At 54.3% G+C, this 20,668-nt stretch overlaps 4 protein-coding genes across 8 annotated transcripts in view; 1 reads left to right on the forward strand and 3 right to left on the reverse strand.

Moving 5' to 3' along the window:
• The window catches only part of PPIB (peptidylprolyl isomerase B), a gene marked incomplete at its 5' end in the record, with an annotated part of 1,110 nt that extends 412 nt beyond the window's left edge, over window positions 1–698 (forward strand). The window contains 2 exons of the mRNA XM_031555197.1: window positions 70–256; window positions 331–698. Of these exons, the coding sequence (XP_031411057.1) occupies window positions 70–256; window positions 331–453 (310 nt within the window). The remainder of the gene's footprint in view (window positions 1–69; window positions 257–330) is intronic.
• Window positions 699–726: 28 nt separating this feature from the next.
• Window positions 727–2,611, reverse strand: SNX22 (sorting nexin 22). 3 transcript variants are annotated; one of them, XM_010717142.3, is made up of 6 exons: window positions 2,177–2,611; window positions 1,791–1,859; window positions 1,583–1,687; window positions 1,417–1,511; window positions 1,260–1,333; window positions 727–1,163 (listed from the first exon to the last, which is right to left on the reverse strand). In XM_010717142.3, the coding sequence occupies exons 1-6, from the start codon at window positions 2,243–2,245 to the stop codon at window positions 1,060–1,062; spliced, it is 516 nt and encodes a 171-aa protein (XP_010715444.1). In that variant the 5' UTR covers window positions 2,246–2,611; the 3' UTR covers window positions 727–1,059. The 3 variants fall into 3 exon arrangements, with proteins under 3 accessions (XP_010715444.1, XP_010715442.1, XP_010715443.1); XM_010717140.3 differs by having other exon boundaries at window positions 1,791–1,880; XM_010717141.3 differs by having other exon boundaries at window positions 1,791–1,874; window positions 2,177–2,589.
• A 127-nt stretch (window positions 2,612–2,738) lies between these two features.
• On the reverse strand, window positions 2,739–13,546 carry SNX1 (sorting nexin 1). Its single transcript, XM_003209309.4, has 15 exons — window positions 13,378–13,546; window positions 12,291–12,393; window positions 11,274–11,410; window positions 9,996–10,062; window positions 9,173–9,216; window positions 8,131–8,272; window positions 7,529–7,607; window positions 6,730–6,805; window positions 6,058–6,171; window positions 5,826–5,919; window positions 5,108–5,313; window positions 3,919–4,062; window positions 3,727–3,807; window positions 3,397–3,468; window positions 2,739–3,141 (listed from the first exon to the last, which is right to left on the reverse strand). Exons 1-15 carry the CDS (start codon window positions 13,510–13,512, stop codon window positions 3,091–3,093), a joined length of 1,545 nt encoding a protein of 514 aa, XP_003209357.1. The 5' UTR covers window positions 13,513–13,546; the 3' UTR covers window positions 2,739–3,090.
• A 1,300-nt stretch (window positions 13,547–14,846) lies between these two features.
• On the reverse strand, window positions 14,847–20,662 carry PATL2 (PAT1 homolog 2). 3 transcript variants are annotated; one of them, XM_019619305.2, is made up of 18 exons: window positions 20,463–20,662; window positions 20,143–20,309; window positions 19,722–19,790; window positions 19,573–19,638; window positions 19,298–19,465; window positions 19,054–19,137; window positions 18,505–18,659; window positions 18,106–18,189; window positions 17,884–18,022; window positions 17,601–17,721; window positions 17,431–17,528; window positions 17,092–17,136; window positions 16,807–16,940; window positions 16,412–16,571; window positions 15,906–16,046; window positions 15,728–15,825; window positions 15,500–15,649; window positions 14,847–15,128 (listed from the first exon to the last, which is right to left on the reverse strand). In XM_019619305.2, the coding sequence occupies exons 1-18, from the start codon at window positions 20,515–20,517 to the stop codon at window positions 15,089–15,091; spliced, it is 1,974 nt and encodes a 657-aa protein (XP_019474850.1). In that variant the 5' UTR covers window positions 20,518–20,662; the 3' UTR covers window positions 14,847–15,088. The 3 variants fall into 3 exon arrangements, with proteins under 3 accessions (XP_019474850.1, XP_010715441.1, XP_019474849.1); XM_010717139.3 differs by having other exon boundaries at window positions 20,014–20,309; XM_019619304.2 differs by lacking the exon at window positions 19,054–19,137 and having other exon boundaries at window positions 20,014–20,309.
• Window positions 20,663–20,668: the final 6 nt, after the last annotated feature.

The raw sequence follows: 20,668 nt of genomic DNA on the forward strand, positions 1-20,668 counted from the left end.
CAGCGCCGGCCCCGAGGAATTCCCACGAGCGCTGCGCAGCCCTCTTCCCTCATTGTTCCTTTTCTCTTCAGGGAAGAGCATCTACGGGGACCGCTTCCCTGACGAGAACTTCAAGCTGAAGCATTATGGCCCGGGCTGGGTGAGCATGGCCAATGCCGGCAAGGACACCAACGGCTCCCAGTTCTTCATCACCACGGTGAAGACGCCGTGGCTGGACGGCAAGCACGTGGTGTTTGGCAAAGTGCTGGAGGGCATGGTAAGGGCGTGGGAGATGAGGCAGGGAGCTGCGTGCGGCCACTGTTGTCCCTGTCACACCGCTGCTTTCCCCAGGACGTGGTGAGGAAGGTGGAGAACACTAAGACAGACAGCCGAGACAAACCGCTGAAGGACGTCACCATTGCTGACTGCGGCACCATCGAGGTGGAGAAGCCCTTCGCCATCGCCAAGGAGTGACCCGTCCCAGCGGGCTGGAGCTGCAGGGGGCCCTGTGCTATGGAGACCGGCCTCCGCAGGCTGCCCTTCTGCCCCATGTGCATTCCCCACTGTCCCCAGTGGCACCCCGGGTGTGGACAACCACTGAGGCCCCGTTCCCAGCTCCTGCCACCTCCCCGGGGGCAAGATGGAGCCCTGCTCCACTGTCCAACACTTTTGTAAGAAGCACATGCACCAATAAATGCGACCAATGTGTTTTTTATAAACTTGCTTGTGTTCTGCTCTCTTGAGGGGGTCAGCCCTCCTACTCCCTTTCCTGTCTCAGATCAACCCCTGTGCTACCACTGCATTTATTTGGCAGAAACAGAGAGCCAGCTTTGGGCAGCACAGCCACAGTGGTTTATTGCTCCAAAGCCCAAACACCGAGGGGTTTTTTCCCAGTGAGGGTTCTGCCTCCAGGGACTCCTACAGCAATGCCATTGCAGGGCAGTGGCTAGCAGAGCTCCAGCTCTCCAAGGCACGTGGTGTTGGAGAATGCCACCGCAGCTCCCAGAAGGGCTTTGCCCACCTCCCGTGGAAGGTTTTACTGCCTTGGTGTGACACCACTGCTGTAGGTGGTGGGGGTGCTCAGGGGCCCAGCTGCCCCCGGGGCACAGCTGTGCAGGGTGGGCAGTGCCATGGGGTATAGAGGCCCTGCAGCACCCCGCTCAGCACGGCGTTGGGGAGCACATCTGCAGGGAGAGGCACGAGTGCAGCTTTGTGAAGCCCAGCAGCACAGAGTTCAATGCACAGGGGGACTGCAGGGCGACTCACATCCCACTCCTTACCCATGGCTGGTGGCCGTGTGTAGGGGTCAGTGCGGAAGCCAAGGACGGGCCGTTGGGAGGGCGAGCGGCTGACACTATGGCAGGAGAGGGATGTCAGTGGTCAGTGCCCAGCGGCCCCTGTTCTGCTCCCAACCCCCGGGGAGCCCCACAGACTCACACAGGGCTGCAGCCCTTGGGCTCTTGCTGGCTGCGTCGCACCTTCAGGAAGTCCAGCACATCCTGGGGTAGTTCCTCATTGTGGCACAGGACACCCTGCGGTGGGGGCAGGGGGGGTGTGGGCACACCTGGGGCACGTTTGCTGCTGCCAGCCCCCTGTGTCTCACCTGGATGTAGAGCTCCAGGCCCTGCCGGCGCTGCTCCAGCACCTTGGGCACCCAGTTGGGGACGCGCCGCGGGGGGAAGTCGGGCACCTTGCAGCTCTTCTTGATCTGGGGCAGAGCAGGGGGTGTGGGTGCCTTGGCCACCACTGTGGGTCCCCAGGGAAGGCCCCTGGCTGCAGGACCCCTTGCCCCGCTGGCCCCAGGTCCTCACCCGCTTGTGCAGTGCCTGGAACTCGCTGTAACGCTTCGCCACCGTGTGCCGCCGGCCATTGCACAGCACCTCCACCAGGAACACCTGCACCTGCTCATCCTCACCCTCATCTTTCCAGGGCAGGAGCCCCAAACTGCCCCATGGGGCACGTAGGAGCCCACAGGGCAGGGCAGGAGACAGGGGGGTGCAGGGACCAACGCATTGCCCCCTCCCCCCCCCCCCTTCATCAGAGTCAGCAAAGCCCCTGGAGAATGCGGGACCACCATGACCAGCACACGGGGCAGAAAGGGACCGCTGTCCCCAGGAATAGGTGGGGACCCTCGGGGACAGGCAGGGACCTCCACCACCACCCCAGGGTAGGCAGGGATCCCCGCAATGACCCTCACCGTGTGTGCCTTCTCAGGGCTGCGTGCCGTCACCTCTGGCTCCGCCGCAGGGATGGAGACTACAATCATCGCCCGCCACCGCTGCCAGCACCGGATGGCCACCCCGTCCTGCCCCGGCTGCTGGGGGCCGGGAGAGCCTTGGTGCTCTGCAGCCCGAAGGTAGCACAAGGATAAGAGGAAAGGAAAGTGGGAAGTCAGCACAAGCGTGCTTTTCCCTTTTCTTTCTGTCGCCTGTAAGACTCAGTATCAGTTTTGATCAGCGCTGCTGCAGCCCCAGACCAGTGTTAAGGCAGCCCCTTATCACAGGGACAGGGGAGCATCGCAGCCTCCTGCAGAGCAGCTCCAGCCCCGGGCTGAGCTCAAAGCCTAAAAACAGCAGGCGGGCCCTGATGAGAATCAGAGCTTAATCAACAGCCGGGACAGGTGGCTGGGCCGTGCCAAGGTCATGGGCCCCACGGTCACAACAAAGCCGCAGGCGGCACCACCTCCCTCGCATCCCTGCATCCTCTTCCCAGCAGCCCTGGCCCCTCCCTGCCGTCTCCCACAACACCACACGCCTGGCTGCCCTGATACAAGTTTTATTACATAGTTGTAATGGCACTGCAGGAGTAAGATAGTCGTAAGAGCCTTAAAACCCAGCCTGAAAAATATACATTTATAGTGTTGTTAACCCCCTTTACTCTTCACCTACTCAGGGCTGGCTGGAAAGCAGGAAACTCATTTCTCTTCAGTAAGAAAATATATGTTGCTAAATGAAAAATATACAGTTAGAAGAGTTACTGGCTTGTAAGCTGCTCGTTTGGGGGTTAAACTTCTACCAGCGCTCAACTGTTTAACTAGGGTTCATTCACGTGTAAAAGAGGTATAGTGTATAAAAAAGGCAAAGTTCAGGTATGCTCGCTGGCTTGGTCCAGTTAAGAAATGGCCTTGGCTTCAGGTAAGAATGCTTCCCAGTACTTCACCACCTGCGGAGAGGAGGAGAAAAGAGTCAGGAGCCAGCACAGCTCAAGTACATCATCAATGAGCTTTAAAATCAGCAGACTCGAGAGGGTTTTTAGGGGGTGAGGAGGAGCTTTTGCCCCTTCCAACACACACAGCTCTGCTGAGGCATCCCCTGAGGTACAACACTTAAAGAGCAGCCCTCTTGTTAGCAAGACTCCTCCACTGTGGGCTCAGGCTGAGCTCCAGGATGTGTAGGAGGGATGGCAGAGGGCACTCACTTGCTGCTGAGAGTTCAGTAACGTCTCCAGGTACTTTGTCACATGGTTTCTGAAGTCCTTGGATTTCTCCTTCTGCAAGACAACAGTTGCAGAAGTGAGCACAAAGCTGCAGCAACCACTAAAACCCTCATGTCTTTGTGGGGAGGACAAAACATCCTGATGATGGTTTGGAGGATCTCTGCAGCCTGCATGCTTTCTGCTCAGTAGAAAACCCCCCTTCAGCAGAAACCAGCTGCTCTGCAGTGCTGATGCCCCGTTCAAATACTTCTGCATTTGCAAATATCACCAACTGCTGGGAGAACTGCATGCTGATGGCTGGGGCTAACCTACCTCAAACCGTATTACTTCCTTGCGGATCACAGCAGAAATCCGTTCAAAGTCCCTTTCATACTGCGTCACACGAGACTCCCACTGCAGAGAGAGGAAGTGTGCAGTTTCCAGGGCTGGAAAGCTTTTTGCTCACTGTCTGAGTAGCTTCGCAAACCTGACTGCTCAAACTCAAGGGACCACAGCACGCCTCACCTCTGAGATCTCCTCCTTGGCCTGCTGCAGCTTGTCAGGTTTGTTAGCCCACAGCAGCCTGGCCTCCATCTCCCTCTTCTTCTGCAGCATGGTCTGGGCATCCTGCCACCGCTGCCAGGTCTTCATACGTTGGTCAAACGCTCCCTGAAAGGAAGAAGCAGAGGCTGGGCTGGCACGTTCCCAGACAAGCATGGGGCTGTACCCTCTGCCACCTCACTGATGGCCACATCTGAGGTTACATGAGGGTAACCACAGTGGCAGCACAAGCCAGAATATGGAGTGTCTTGCCTGCTGCTATACCAGGGAAAGGGCAGCTCTGAGGCATCCCTCAGTACGGGGCTCAGTTTATTCCTTCCATCAAGAACAGCCAGTGCAAGGAAACACCTTTGCTAGCTCCATACTGCCTCTCTTGCAGAGCAGTGACCACAAGTCACAGCAAAGCACTCCAGCACCTGCCAGACAGTATTTTTGTGAGCCACCAGCCCAAGCAAGGAAGAGCTATCACATTTCTGAATGCATCCAGCCAGATAGTGGGGAAGAGCTAGAAGAGCAGAAAGCAGCATGTGGCAGCCTGGCCAGAAGGACAGAGCAGCCAAGAGGCAGGCAAAGGCTGAGGCAACATTATATCTTCTTCCAAGAACATGCCTACCTCCAGCACTATCAGTGGTCTTGGTCCTCTGCAGCACCCATCATATCTCCCCATACCAACCAGGCTGCATTTTGGCCTCTGTAGTCTCCAACTAGGGCAGGAACAAATCATCCTGCCAGACTGGAAAATCACCTGGAACTTGTTTTATTCAGCCTCCAGCACACAAGCCTGCATATCAGGCAGGCAGACTTCAAGACCCAATCTACTTACTCTACTTACAACACAGATCAGAGGTTACCAGCTTACAATCCCTGCAGCAGCTGCAGCCTTCTTCCCTGGAGGGGCCAAGACCACCTATAAGCCATGAACTTGACCCATATCCCCTCTGGAGAACAAGGGCACAGCCAGATCTCACCTACCCTATATTCCTGATCCAGCAGCATGTTTGCTTTCTGCTTGGAAAGACCAGAGATGCCATGCTCTCTGCTTGCACTCACAGGACCAGCTACCTCCTGGCACACCTTAGCCTAAAATCTATGCTAAGACCAGTGGTTCTGCCCTAGAGGTTGGCTCTGAGGATTGCCCTAGAGGAGTGCTTACCCTTACAACTGAGAGGAGGCGGATGTAGTCTCCCAGGAGCTCAGCCAGGATGAAGAAGTCATTGTTAGCCTGTTCCTGGTGCAGCTGTTCAATCTTCTCTTCCACCTCAGCCAGCTGGGACAGTGCTCGGGACAGGGCCGTGTTGTCCTCGGAGCTCCCCAGCATGGCCAGACTCTTTGCAAACTGTGCTGTATTCAATGCTAGCTCTAGTGAATGGAATAAGAGAGTCAGCTGTGGGCTTTGCTACATCGGGTGCTCCACAAAGAAAGCCCTGGCCTACAGTTCAGCCCTGGGAGCTGCTTTTCTGTAGCCCCAGGAGACATTAGCTAGCAGAGCCAGTGCCACCTGAGAGCTGGTGGCTTCTATGAGACATGGGGAACCCCAGCCAGGAAGAGGGAAACAGCAGTGGGAGAACAGGCACAAGTTTGCAGATGTCAGCAAAACATGCAAAGGGAAACATCCTTGCTCCCTGGCAGAGGACAGCATGGCATTAGTAACAAGATCAGCTCTGGTCTGGTTCATTACAGCAGCTTTCAGCCACCAGGCTCACATCCCAAGTCTGTACCATCTGAGAGAAATTGTGACATTATCATTTTTACTTCTGTCTCCCAGGACAAAGAGGCAAAGAGTCTTATAGCAAGAAAGCACTGCTGTATCTTTTCACAAGGCTTAACTCTTACAGTCCAAGCTACACAGCAAGTAAAACCAAGCTCGTTACCTTTCCTGTGGTTCACTAGTGTTTCTACAACAGCATGCAGCTTCCGTAGCCGCTGCTCCTCACACTCCACCTCCTGCAGCTTCTCCTCGAACCACTGAAATGGACAGACCCAGAGTTGCTTCCTACATTATCTGCACAGCCGCAGAGCTGCCATATACCCCTCCCCAAAAATGTGAGCTGGTGGGAACACGCAGCAAGGACAAGGACAGCCCAGAGACATCCAAATACTTACTATGTCTAATTCATTCATCTTAATGGTCATTTTACTGACAGCATCAGTTGCTTTGTTGAACATCTTCAGTATTCCTGCTCCACTCAGGGCCTGGGTGCCTATTGCTCTTGGCAGCTATAGAGAAACAGAAAAGTTTGCTTTGCCAGGAGATAAGAGTCACTGTGAGAGCGGTACTGATAATACCCGTGTCCTGATGTGCTTCCATGAAGTCTGTTCCTACACCAAAGCCCTCTGGCACAGCATTAGGCAGATGCTAAGATTTGCACCATCATATTCTCCTCAGAGGTGCAGGGACCACACTGGCCACACAGGTTGGCAGAGAGTCAGCACTTCCATATCATTTGGGCATCAGGCTCCGGTCCCCCCTTACCTCCAGACAGAAGCTACACTCTCATCATGGGTTTCAGAATAAAGACAACCCCCGCTCTCAATGTGTGCCCCCATCGTGGTGAAGCAAGCTTGGCCACAGCTTGTTATCAGCATACGGTGCTTAGATATGCACTGATGAACAGAAGACGTCCTGTTCTCCTCATCACTGGTTAAGAGCTCTTACAGGATCCTGCTGCTTCTCACCGAGCTCTGAAGCACCATGCCCCCTTAACTTCTTGTGCACTGCACTGCTTCCCTCTGCACCCCCAGGTATTCGCAGCCACCTCAGTCCACCCTACTGACCTCCTCCTTTTCCAAGAACTCCCTAACATCCGGGTCCTGCAACATGGTTGGATGGCTGACAACTCTCTGTAGGTACCTGTGGAGAAGAAACACAGTACAAGTTACCTCTGCTGAAGCCTGGCTCCAAGCCACCTTGGTGAGCTGCAGCACACACAGGTCAGCTGCGACACACTTGTTTGCTCAGAAATAGCAGCTCAGGAGCTGAAGTCAGACCCAGCAAGGTGTTCTCATCCTCCCATCAAGAGTCCTCCCTCCCTGGGGACTCCAGTGAGACAAGTTTGCACCTGCACCAATATTCACTACGCCAAGGTTACTTGATACAGTAACTGATGAAGATTCAGTCTTAAATTCCTTTGTGATGACACTTCAGAGGCTGAAGCTGGAGGTCATTGGCATACTGTTGCTAACTACAGCAGTTAACAGGGGTGGCAGAGCGAAGGCCACTGGTGGCTGCACAGTTAAAGATGCGTTAAATAGAGAGGGAATTATTTCTCACCTGATCTGCACTGTTTGTACTCTACTTAGCATCCGGATTTTTGGGCTCCTGAGACAGATCAGTTTTCTCCCTGCCTTGTCAGAGTTCAGCCAGATTTGGATGAGCACCAGCAAGAGTTTTTTGAAGCAGAAGATAGTTTTAGAGTCAACTCTTGCAGCTGCAACTCTTCAGTGGCCTCCAGGTTCCCTCTAAGCCTAGAAGCAGACTGCTTTTCTCACACAGGGAGAAGACTGCAGCCAGTCTGACCTTCCTGAGGTCCCTTGCTTGGTTCAGGCATGAGGGGATAGCTGTTGGGATCTGTACCTCTCTAGAGCAGCCCGTCTCTTTTCTAGGAACTCTGCAGAGGAGGAGTCTTCTTTCCCAACTTTCACTTTGGTCATTCCTAGCACAGAAGGTAGGTGCAATTAATGAGTGGCCTCAAACTGAATGCACAAGGTAGCAAGGTCTGTCACAAAGCATACAGACTATCGCGGTGACAAGAGAGAAATCTGACCTTGCATCAGAAGAGCTACTTGGAAAATTAACATCTGCTTACACCTACATCTAGCAGAAATCTACATCCAGAAACAAGGCACTGCGATACCAAACGAGACTGGAATGGTTACAGGTCTGGACCCAAGCGAACAGAGCAATTCTGTGACAGTGCAGCGATTTCACTCTTCTCCAAGAGAATGCAGAGCCACTCATCAACTCTAACAAGGCTTAACGCCCAGAGCTCCAAGCAGGGAGCCAACAGAGTTCAGTTGTGTCACAGAACTCAGATTATTTTAATGCACCTACTTTCTCTTACTGCTCTGCAGCTTCCCTCTCAGCTTGGAGGTTGCAGGCAGACCCATCCTTTTGGGCACAAGGCTCAAATCAGAAGGACCAGATCTCGAGCAGCGCTCTGCACCTCCACCACTCACCTATGAGACTCTTCTCAGGCGGTGGAGGCACGATGAACCCATTGTGGGCATGCTTCTCCAACAACTTCTCATAGAGACCCAGAAAGTCACTGAACCTCCTTTTCACTGAGAACTGCTTGCTCCTGAACATTGGCATGCTCGTCTGTGGGAAGAGATGAGACTCAGGTCAAACTCATCCAGGGAAGCTTGCCCATGCATACACGTGTGCACCATCACTTCTGGGGATGGCAACAGGTCATCCTGAGCTCTGTGGGATTTGAGGAATACATCGGGCTGAACTGAGCAAGCCCTGGCCCAGATTTTCAGCAAATCTCCCGGCAGCTCTCCTAGGGCTGAACAGCAGCATTAATACCAGTAACAGAGCAGGCTGCCTAAGCCCTGCTCATTGCCTAATCCCACCATCCCTTCTCCCCACAGGAACAGGGATTGCTGTCAGGTTACACATCAGGCTGCAGGGGCCATCAGCAGATTTTGACTGTAGCTGCCAGCTTTGCTCTGCAGACACCAAATCTCCCAGTCCCTGCCACACAACCACAGCTTTGCACTGCAAGATGCAGTGCCTGCAGGCCAACAGCTGCTGGACAGACAGCTAGGAAAGGCTTTTCAGAAAGCACAGAGATGGGTCCCAAAGCAGGGAAGCAGCTGCAGAAAGCTTGATGTCTTGTGACTAGCCCCAGAGAACAGGTCCTGACAAGAGACTTGTTGGGAAAAGTTGCGTGCAGGTGAGCTTAATCTGAAATGACTACCAGCACAGAACCACTAGGAACAGTCCCAGCACCTGGGGCTCTCCCTAGCAGGCGACCTTCCTGCTGCTCATTCCAACGCTGAGCAGAGATATCAGCTGAAAAGGTCTTCTTCCAAATAGATGCAAACCTATTTCAGAGCTAGGCTCATCCTCTGATCTGTAAGGTTGGATTATAACTCATGAAGTCTTGTAGATTCAAGGCCTCCCATCTATTTAGGTCACCACTAGCTTGACATGAAAAGGAAAGGCCAGTCCAGCTGCCTTAGACTGGGAAAAAAAATGATGAGTTTGACATACCTGTGTTGATACTTTGTAGGCTACATATGCATTCATGCCATCCCCTGTGGAAAGCAAAACCAAGGCATTAGCACAAGGTTGGCCTTTTGCATCATCACCTGGAGGCTTTGGTGACCGCAAAGCACCAGGTTCCAGCAATCCCCTGACCTCTGCAAGCCTCAGTGATTCTGATCTGAGCCCTGAGTCTGCATACAGACTCTCAGGCAGCATCTTTCTGCAGAACCCTGGAGCCCTGCCCACCAGGCATTTCCCCAACCTAGCTGCTCAGCCCTCCTTTTCCTTCCCAAGGCAGCCAATGCTGACAATCAGATGCTTGTTACACTGACAGCTCTGGGGCTAACTCCATGCATCTGCTCGCCATGTCACAATTCAGCGGCTGTGCGGCACATGAAGCAGTCCATTCAGAGGATGCAAGTCAGACGGCCCCTGGCTGCCTGTGGTTTGATTCTGGGACATCACAGCCAGCCTTTTCTCCAGCTAATACAGAAACCGCTTGTCTGGGGAGAGGAGGGTTTACCTCATAGCTCAAGCAAAGGGCATCCTCACAAGTCAGACACTGCCCCAATGCACCTTAGAAGTGCACTGATTAGAAGTCAGTGCACCCCCCAGCTACAGAAGCCGTGAGCTGGCTGGGATCAGACGGGTTCCCTGTGGACTGCCTTCGGCTGGTTAACTTGCTCTAATCCCCACTTCCAACAGAGAGAAAGCTTCTTGCTTCTCATTGCTCCACAGCTGCCAGGGAAGGTGCCAAAGCATGGGACAGCATATTTGATTTCAGGTTAAGGCAGTTTCACCTCTTCCCTGCCAGCCATACACGACTTACCAACTTTCTCCGGGTCACTCACTCCTACAGTCAGCTCAAATTTGTCCTCCTGTTCCTCTTCTTCCAGCTGTTTGAAGTAAGCACGTAAGGACAGCAAATTGGAACTAGAAATCCAGGCTTCCGTACACAAAGTCCCATATGCTATAGAGTGCTTGTCACACTGCCAAGGCATCTTTGGTATTTCAGTCTGGTCAAGGCAATGCTATGAAGCTCTTGGGATCCACACTTGTTTTAAGGCTGCACGTTCCAACCATCCCGGATTGGATTTGTCTCTACAGCAATGCTATCTGCACAGACTAGTGCACAAACTGCTCATCACTAAGGCAGAACTCTGCCAAGCCCAACCTCAGACCAGCTCTGCACAAAGTAATTTCCTCTGGGCTCTTTTACATAATTTCAATTCTCACCTGGAACAGGTGAAGATACTGAACATATGCAGGAGGCAAATTACACTGTGCAGGGATGGAGAACTGTGACAGCAACTGGCAGACCCAGCCTGAACCCTGACGGTCAGAGGCAGCAAAAACAACAGTACTGCCTCTGAAAGGCCACTGGAGCTTCAGGCTTGCTTGAAAAGCATTACAGTTCCTCATTAGTAAGGTGAAAGTAAAGCATCTGCCCCACACAGCCTCTTGTTTAAGAACCTGAAGGTGAGAGATTCACAATTCACCAATCAGCTCAGCGTTCTGCCCAGGTTCTGTGTTGCTTTGCTTGAGCCAGTTTGAAGCCAGCCTGCAACAATGACAGTACTGCAGAGTCCTCGTGACCTCTGGCTGCTTGAGGGGCAGAAGAGGAGCTCTCTGCTTGTCACCAAAATAGTATTCATTTCTCAACAGGAAAAGGATACAGAATTAGGCAGAGCTCCGCTTAACTGGGCTTGGCAACCAGACCACAAGTTCCACTTAAAAAATCTGAGTTCTCAAGTCACCCAGGAGACTTTTTTTAAATCCACATGAGAGCAGTTCCACCACCTAGCCCCATCTGTGGCAACAGAGGGAGCTAGAACTCTCAATCAGAGCTCAGACCCTCAGGTCAGCCCCTCGCTCTCAGCACTGCAAGCAGCCTGCATCACACCATGCTTCCACAAGAGCAAGGCTCACCTGAGCCCCACTTCAAGCCCCAGACTGACAGCCCGAGATAAAGCCAGGGCATCCAATATGCCAATTACATTAATTACATCATTAGATGCAGGTTCCCATCTAAGTAAACAGACAGGTTCCTGTCAATTACAGTCCCAAAACCAGCAGGGCAACTTGGAAAGCTGAGAGCAGTTCTCACCTCCTCATTGCTCTTTGGAGGGTTTCTAGAAGAAGGGCTTGCAGCTACTTCTAATGAGGGGGCAGGATTGGATGCTTTGGCCAGTTCCTTCTTCTGGTTGTTCTGCGTGCTGTCTAGAGACAACTCTACAGTGGCATCTGTCAAAAGAAGTTGGCAAGGGTCAGCCTCTCTACATTGGGTTTCTAAAAACGTCAGCATTTTCAGAGAGGCACACGGAACCTAGGCAGCAACAACAATAATCAGCATTAAAGAAACACAGGGAAGACATCTGTATGTACTGGGAAGAGCACAACGTCATACAGCTTTGCTGCAGTAAGGGCATTTGATCAACTCAGCTGAACATTTTGTTAATGGAAACTTACTCTAGAGAGGCAGACAGGAGTTCCTTGCTGTGTGCTAGCAGCAGCTGCATACTACAAAAAGCTACAGACAAACTGAATTTTAACACTGCATGTAGACTGGCTCCTTTCCAGGACACTCATCCACCCGAGGAAGTCAAAGCTTCCACCTGTTACCAGATATCTCCAGAACTGACTTTCAGATGCCTCTGCCAGAGGTTTCATGCTCAGCCAAGGAACAGGATTGCTGGGTAAGGTCCAACCCTCCTTACTTCCCCCCACAGAGGGGTGTTACATTCCCTGTTCCTGGGGAATACCACATCTCTGCTAGACATACCTCCTCTATCTGCACAGAGGGAGGAAAAGTTAGAAAACCTTTCAGGTGTAGAAGGACACACTGCCTTGTAGTTTAATAAAAGCCCACTTTTAGGCCTCTTCAGCTTCCAGGCAGTTAATCCTGCCGCATGATTAAGTGAGAGACCTGGAGGAGGCTACAGGACCTTCCCAAACACACCACAAGTATTCAGCGCTCCCAGAGCACAACACAAGCTTGAGAGATAAGGAGTTGTGATAGTCCAGAGCAAGCAGCCTAAGCACAGGCAAATCATGGCTAGAACACAGATGACTCTAAGCTCACAGTTCAGAAAGCATCAGTAAGTGCTCAGAGATGCAGACTCACCTGCAAATAGGTCCTGATCATCTTGCTCTACACGAACCCCGTTCTCTTTGGAGCTGTTGTTCACAGGAAGAAGCAATTCCCTTTTTGGTGCCGAGGGTTTGCTCTTTAAAACAATTAAAAGGACACAAACACAGTCATTAATGCTGGGGAGGTCTAGACGCTGCCACGCAGGGTCACCACTACAAACCCAGCACGCACAGTGGCCAGAGGCTGCTTCCCTTCCAGTGCCCTTCACAATCCTGGTTGAGTACACAGATTGCAACAGCTCTCAATAGCCCTGGGAGACCCAACCCTTCTGTTTGCACACTGGCAGCAGCACCACTCAGGCCAAGCGAGCAGCACCAGGGAGCCTCGGGTGAGCGTGCCAACACAAGACCCCTTGTAAAAGCCAAGATTTTGCTGCTGGTGGTGCAGACCTGTGGCAATTCACTTTTTTAAGAGGCACCCAATCCTCCATCTCACAGCCCAACCAACAAACAGGAGTGCCGTGTGTGGGGTCATTCAGATCCTCTGCTCCCACACAGGAGCTGTGGAGAAGCTCCCAAGCCAGTAAGAAGCTCTCTGCAGACAAGGTAAGGTGGGTGCTGAAGTTTCCCTGATGAGCCTCAAATGCTGAAGAGAGCTATCTATCCTTGGGTTCTCAGTCTGCCTTAGTTTCTAAGAACACAGAAGTACCACGCCCTGCTCTCCACTTCTTGCTATAAGAGAACCGCAGCCTCCTTCAGAGCAGCCCATAACAGCGCCCAGCACCTCTGGCACACGAACCACTGGGGCCGCTGTCGCTCCTCAGGCCTCCAGCCCGGCACTCAGCACAGGGACGGACCCCGAGCTGACAGCTCTACCCCCACAGCTGCACGAGGAGCGCTGTGCTCAAGAGGACAGCACCGAGCATTAGTTATGACAGCTGCTCGAACAACCAAGTTAAGCGCCCGATAAGCGGCTTTAGCCGAGCAGCGCTGTTCCCTGCTCGGGGAGGCGCGATCCGCACCAAGGCCTGCGGCCCCCCGGCTCAGCAGGCCCCAAACACCCCTGAGCGCGGAGCAAAGCGGGCCCCACCGCGCCCCGGCGCTTCCCCCTCCACACTCACGGTGCCGGCGAAGATGTCCTCCCCCTCCGTATCGCTGTCGGCGGCGTCGCCGTCGGCGGAGGACGGTGGGAAGGGCGGGGGCAAGTGCGGCCCCGGGGAGGGGGAGCGGGAGCCGCCGGCACCGCCTGACGCCATCTCCGCGCCGCCGCTTCCGCCCGCGACAGGCGAGACCGGAAGTCCCGCCGCTACTTAAAGCGTGAGGGCGGAGCTTGGGGGCGGGCGGAGCCTCGCGATTGGGCACAGCCGGCTGTCGGCCAGCAGGGGAGCCAATGAGAGACGCCGGGCGGCTCGGAAGGCCCGTCGACGTGCGTGCCGTTATCTGCCGTCTTGCAGCCCGGTGCCTCTGCTGGAGTGGTGAAAATCACGGCCGAAGGGCGAAAAGAGCCCTGCACCGAGCACGGCCTTCGTGGCTTCAAGCTGCCCCTGTGCCTCCTTACCTCCCCCACCCCCGCTCGGGCTGCGCTCTGCAGGGAACAGAGAGCAACACGTTGCCTCCTCATCTCGGAAGCCTTGCTGCCGTCCTCCTTTGTGCCACGAGGCAAAGACTTTATCAGAGCTCTGAAGCTGCTTTTGGGTCTTCAGTTTTGACCTCTCTTCGTGCTACAAACAGCCAGATGCATCAATACAGGCATCCTGAACTATTTTTGACGTGCCAGTTATCCAAGTGCATGAGACAGATGCCCTCCAGAGGGACCCAGGCAGGCTGAGCCACGGGCTCAGGAGAACCTCATTGGGGGTTCAACAAAGCCAAGTGCAAGGTGTGCATCCGGGTCATGGAACACCTATCAGCACAAGCTGGGGGTGTAAGGATGGAGCACAGCCCTGCCAAAAACGACCTGGGGATGGCAGCGGGCAGTGAGCCAGCAGTGTGCCCTCACAGCCCAGAAGTCTGCAATTCTATGTCGCCGCCCCATAGGATTAGGAGAAATGCCACTATACAGCTAGAAGTCAGGCAGCCACCACCAAGATAACTAAACCCTAAGATATTATAGCTAGACACCCCTTGGTCCTAGAGGCAGACCTGGGAGTAAGCTTGTGACAGTCGTAGTCATATTTAAATAACAGAAAGATGATGCTGTAAACTCCAAGGTGTTCCATCATGACACCTTCAAGCCCTCAGCATAAGAGGGGCTTTGTCTTCAGCCATGTGTTCAGACTGCAATTCCTGTGCACACAGATACCCCACTGTGTCCCCTCCTGTGTGCAGACCTTTCCCCATTCTCTGCTCATCTCCTCCCTGCCACTCAGATCCATGCAAGCTCTTGACCCTCCACCGCTTCCACATCCATTTTCATCACTGCCTTTTTCCTTCGATTCTCTTTAGCTTCCTTCTGGGTTTTCCCTGTTTTTTCTGCACTCTTGGATCCTCTCTGTCCCCAACTTGGGTCTCCAGGCCCGTGCTCCAGCAATGCCTCTATCAGATCCAGGTTACTCGCACACAGCAGAGGCCACCAACAGGAGCTCCAAGCGCTTGTTAATCACCTTTTTATTTTATTTCAAGTGCTATACACACTCACCCCCTGCAGGTGCTCCCAGCGCCCCAGTGCAGAGTGGCCTCAGCACCTGCCAAGCGCTGCTGCAAGGTGTGAGGCCAAAATAAGTTACCCACATTCCCAGCCAGCACACAGCTCACCCAAAGTGCCCAGCACCCGAGTTGTGGTTGCTTCAAAACTCAAAGTCCTTGCATTGGGCCCTGTCTCACTCTCAGGGCCTAGCATGGCATGGGAGCCTCTGCCGACAGTGGGGAGCACCTGTGAAGAAGGAGCAAGGTTGAAGTATCAGGTTTGTCACATCACACTGGTGCCAGCCACCAGGAGCCTACCTGCCCAGCCACCACTAGAGCTTGCCCAGCCAGACTGCAGTGGGGATTCCCCAGCTTTCTGCCCCCACTTTTATTCATCCCAGAAAGATGCACACAGAGCACATCAGATCTGCTCAAGTCAAAGCAAGCACCACAAGCTTGACAGCACTAGGGACCATCATGGGGGCAAATTGCTCTGTGTGGACTTGTGTCCTCCAGCATAGTGGGGGTCTGCAGACTTGCATATCTACCACTTCTCTTCCCAGAGATCTGGTCCCAACAGAGCCCTTTCTCTACAAGGCAGCACCAGGCAGTACTCACTCCATCTTGGCCTCCAGGTGGTGGACAGTCTGCTTGTCCAGGTAGCGGCAGAAGAGTGAGAGGAGATTGCTGGGCAAAAAGAGTGGCTCCACCAGCAAAGCCTTGGGCACTTGTGACAGCTCCCGAGCAACCAGGAATACGGTGTCTGTCCTGGGGACACCAAAGGGACAGTGAGTACCGCGTTGGTCAGCCAACCCCAGCCATGCTTATGAGGTCCCATCTCCTCACCATGTCTCGAAGTCCCCCATGTGTGGCTCCAGTGGTGTCTCAGAGGACAACAGTCCCTCACCACGGCTCAGCAGGGAGTAGAGCAAGGAGATGCCAAACTGTGGGGATACATCAGGAATTGCATCATAGCTGCCTGTCCATCTGTGGTGCCTTTTGGATAGTGGGGATACCAACTTACCTGGTTCTTCAAGGCCATAGTGAGTGGAAGCTCGGCAGACTCAGGCAGGGTCCTGGTCATCTCCTGCAGGACCTCAATGAGCCTGCTGAAGGTCATCCTGCCCACCACCTCATTCAAAGGGCCGTAGAGTAGGGGGAGAGACTGGGCAGGGCAAAGGGGAGAGCAGGGATCTGAGACTGCTTGACCCACAGCAGTCCCATCCCCATCCTTGACTCCTAGCCCTAATGCCTATACCCCACGTTCAGGGGTTAGAGGTGGTGCAGGGACCACCACACATCCTAGGGATACATGTCCACCAGAACTACCTTAACACCTCCTGGCAACTTTCCTCCTTCTCCACTTCAACAGGGGAACCAAAGCTCTGAGCTTACTCTTCATAGGCCCTCTTCCCATGTCAACCCAACCATCCTCCCAGCCTTGCTGAGACCTAGCAAGATAGCCAGCTCCAGGAAAAGAGATAGAAGAAAGCAACCCAGCACCCCCTGCCCCAGAGTGGAGGTGCTCGCCTCATCTGGCGCATCCTTCTTCATGAGGAAGGGCAGGTGGTGAGTGATGGTCAGCAGGATCTTCTCTGCTTGCTCTGGGGCCAGGTGGGGCAGCAGCCGTGCTGTGAGCTTCTTGCCTTTCCGAACACACAAGACCTGCAGGAACTCATCCTCTGCCTCCCTAGGGAGGAAGGCTCCCATTGACACAAACGCTGAGAGACTTCTGCCCATTTAGGAGATGAACTGACATCTCCCTCACTCCCACACATCTTCAGTGGAGGACAAGGTTTGTAGATAGGGGCACCACAAATTATGGTGACATGCAGAGGACAGAATCCCATTACATATGATTACAGGGAACACAGCTAGGACCAGGGGCACGCTGCCCACTCCTACTTCACCACAGCATATCTTACTCCTCACTGCTGCAGGCTCTGATATTCAGGGCCTGGTAGATCCGTCCCACTTCCTGGGTCTTGTGCTCCTGCTCTTCTGTGGCTAAGGACATCTTCCGCTGCATCTCCTCCACCTCCAGCAGTTGCAGAAACAGCTAAAGAAATGCCAAGGGATAAGTGGCCAGCTTGGAGCATTTGCTGAATGTTCAAAACCCCCCACATCCAAGCAGACCTCCCCCACAGAGCTCCTTGGACAAGCCTCTGCTCCATCCTAGCATGCCACAAAGCATGGCCGCAGCCACTCACCCTCTCAATCCTGTGCAGCGCTCGAAGTCGGTGGCTCCCCGCAGCCTTCAGGAGGGGAGAAAGGAAGGCACAGTTACAGCCAGCACCAGACACCGCTGCCAGCACAGCTCTGGGCCAGCTGTTCCCTGGGGATCAAAGTGGCTTCAGGACAAAGACCAACCCTGCACAGCGGCCACAGCCATCACCGGCTGTCCCATCCCACCCTGTTGATCCCATAAAACTGACACCCAGCCCTACTGCATGCCCCATCCAACACCCAGAGCCAGGATAGCTCCTATCACTCCTAAACTTCTAAAGACATGGAAGGAAGCTTGGAGCCCGGTGTTCCCTTCCACCTACCTCCTCAACCAGGGCATGGTGCACAGCATCGATGGCCCGCCGGGGGCTGTAGCAAGTGGATACAGCGACCTGGCCCAGCGAGCCAGCAATGCGCACCACTGGAAGAGAGCAGGAGCGTGGTAAAAGTATGTCCCATGCCCCATATCCCAGCCCCAGCAACAGTCCCTCACCAGAATTGTAGGTCTCCACTTTCTGGATGAATGGTGTCACCAGCTTGGGGGGCTCCTGCTTATTGCGTCCACCCAGCAGCTCTTCCTCTGCCTGCTTGCGCTCCAGCCGGTGGTAGTAGGTCTGCAGGCAGCCAGAAGGACAACATAGGACCATCCGAGTTCCTCTGCCCCATTCCTGCACAGGGCTCAGCACCTCAAGCCCCTGCATCTTCCAGCTCCCTCAGGTGTGAATGCGTAGCTCCAAGGAGCTGGGTGACCACAGGACCCCACAGAAGCAGCTCACCTGGTAGTAATAATCATCATCCAAGTTCTCACTCTGCAGCTGGATCATCTCCACCTTGACAACCCAGTCCTTCTCCTTGCAGGTCATCAGCCCAGCACAAGGGTCAGCTTTAGGGGACCACAGCTTCTTGGGGGAGACACTGTCACAGGGAAGATCACAGCCTAATGTGAGCACTCAGAGCCCCCCCTGAGGCACCCCCAAGTTCTCCTGTAAAGCCCATACCTCTGCAATGTCCCACCCTGCTGCTGCCGCTGGGTCAGGATGCGCTGGTGCTGTGGGTGCAGCTGAGTGAGGTGGCTGGGCACACTGCAAAAGGACAATGAGGACTGAAGACAATACAGTAGCTCCAATGCATCTCTTGACAGACCTTTGGGACACCACTCGGACAGGTCTTGGCTGAGTGCCACAAGGGCCACCAGTTCCCTTGACCTTCAGACAATGGATGGTGACATGCCCATGGCTGTCCATCATGGCCTCACCCAGACCAGATGTCTCCTCACCATCACAACCACAGCTCAGCTCCCACACTTGAGCCACCCCCACGAAGCTACCAGCTTCTACAAGGGCTGCAGCACCCCTCCCCCATCCCCAGGCAGGCACCCCACACGCCATCCCTGCTACCTGAGGTTGAGCTGGCCACTGGTGGAGGGGCTGAAGAAGACAGAGGAATCCAGAGAATGAGACATTGGGCCGAAGTGCATGGTGAGAGACCGTGGTGGAGTGCCAATGTTGGGCGACAGGGGACTGAAAGGGCCTGGAGACATATAACCTGCAGACTGGAAAGGAAGGGAAAAGTGGTCAGATGGCAGGACACCCTGCTGTCTCCACCTGGAGGGATGGCTGGGCTCTACCAAAGCCACATTCTGTGCTCCCATATTTGGGCAAAGCAAGGGTACTCTAATGTTATGCTACTGCCTGGTGCAGCCCAAATCCATCAAAGGTGCTCCAACGTGCTACCAAACAGGCCCAGTGCAAGAACATCAGGATAAATGTATTTAAAAAGCAACAGCTACAACCATTCCCATCAAAGATAAAGAAGAGTGCCTAGGATGAAACTGAGCTGCAAAGGCTGCCACTTGGGAGAGATGCTGAGAAGTGCTCGGAAGTGTCTTCCAGGACATAGCACCATCTGTGGGGTTAGTGGTGGTGGCCAACAGCTCTCTCCATTACCTGGCTGGAAGCAAAGAAAGAAGAGGCTCTTCGGGGTGGTGGGAAGGGCCGAGGAGAGGATGTGGAGCACGGTATCAGAGGTTGCTGCAGGAATAAGATGTTACTGGGATCAGCCAGGCACAGCCACAAATCCCAGCCTGGTAGTAGGTCCCATAGAACATAGAAGCATCTCAGAGCTTGGGACAGCTTCTGGGAGCAGGGAAGGCAGAGGAAGGGCAAAACAAGAGTTTCTGAAAACCTGTACCTGCTGGAGGAAGTGCTGTGGGAAAGACTTGGGGGACATCCCTCTGAAGTCAGGGCGCTTGTGCCGTGGGGAACCTACATACCCCCTCTGTACAGGGGAGCCGAGGAAGTCAAGGGCCATGTTGGTGGCAGTAGGTGGCCTCTCCAGGACCTGCAGGATGGCTTTGTCCTGTGGGAGGAGGAGGAGGTAGATGAAGGAAATGGAGCCTTGACAGCTCAGCACCATAAGGGACACACGCACCATAAGGGACACACAGGGAAAGCCCAAGGACACACCTCTAGCATGTGATGGGGTGGAATGCTGCTGGGGCAGGAGCCCCATGCCATGGGGTCCATTGCCAGCTGGAAGACAAACAGAGATCAGCACAGGGAGAGAAGCAGGAGACACTCAGTCTCTGCTACTAATGAGGAAGGAATGTTTTTACCATATCCTCTTGGCCAAATTCTGCCCAGTTGGAGCCAATCCTGCTGTCCAGCACCGCTGAGTCCTGGCTCTGAGTGCAAAGAGGACAGTTAGTGATGTACACTTTGCAAAAGCACCACGGGCATGACCTTGTTACCTCCCAGAACCACCCGTTGCCCCACATTGGACACAGTCCACAGTACAAAGATGGAGAAAGGAGCAGCAGGATCACACCACCTGCTTGACTCTGCTTGGGCACTGGGGGACCCCAGGGATTTCACTCAGGGTCCCCTCCCACCCCAACCAGGCATCACCTCCAGTGTAGGCTTGCTCTGTACAGCTCTCATTACTGCTGGGTCTCCCAAGTCGTTGGGTTCCTCCTCATCCTCCTGTTCCTCAACTCCCTGCTCTTCATCTTCTGCCTCCTCCTCCTCAGAGCCCACCTGCTCAGCCTCTGGCTCCGTCCCACCTTCACCCTGGAGCTCTCCCTGCTCCTCTGTTGGTGGCTGCCCCTCCACCACTTGGGGCTGTTCCTCAGGCTCCAACAGCTCAGGGCTCCTCTCTGGAGGCACCGGGATTTTGGCGGCATCCTCCTCGGTGGAGTCAGGGTCTTGACGGAAGAAGCAGAGCACACTGAGGGCATACAGATGCCGCCACCCCCCAGCTCAGCCCCTGCTGAGGACCACCTTCTTCACTGCCCCCACCATCTTCTGCCCTACAGGTGCTGGCGGTCAGCCCAAATCTGAGCTCCTTCTGACCTTACCCAGCCCAAACGTCATCTCATTGTACAGGTCGAGCTCCTCGTCTTCCTCGGCCATCTCCTCCAGCAGAGGAGCATCCTCCACCAGCAGGTAGTCCTCGAGGATCTGAGGGAAGAAAGAGGCGGCAGCGGGGACACCGGTAGGCTTCAGAGCGAACGCAGCGGCAGCACGGACAGCCTCGTGTCAGGGCAGGGCGGGGCGGGCACTC

This window comes from Meleagris gallopavo, chromosome 12 (genome assembly GCF_000146605.3).
Source record: "Meleagris gallopavo isolate NT-WF06-2002-E0010 breed Aviagen turkey brand Nicholas breeding stock chromosome 12, Turkey_5.1, whole genome shotgun sequence".
In the NCBI taxonomy this organism is placed as follows: Eukaryota; Metazoa; Chordata; class Aves; order Galliformes; family Phasianidae; genus Meleagris; species Meleagris gallopavo.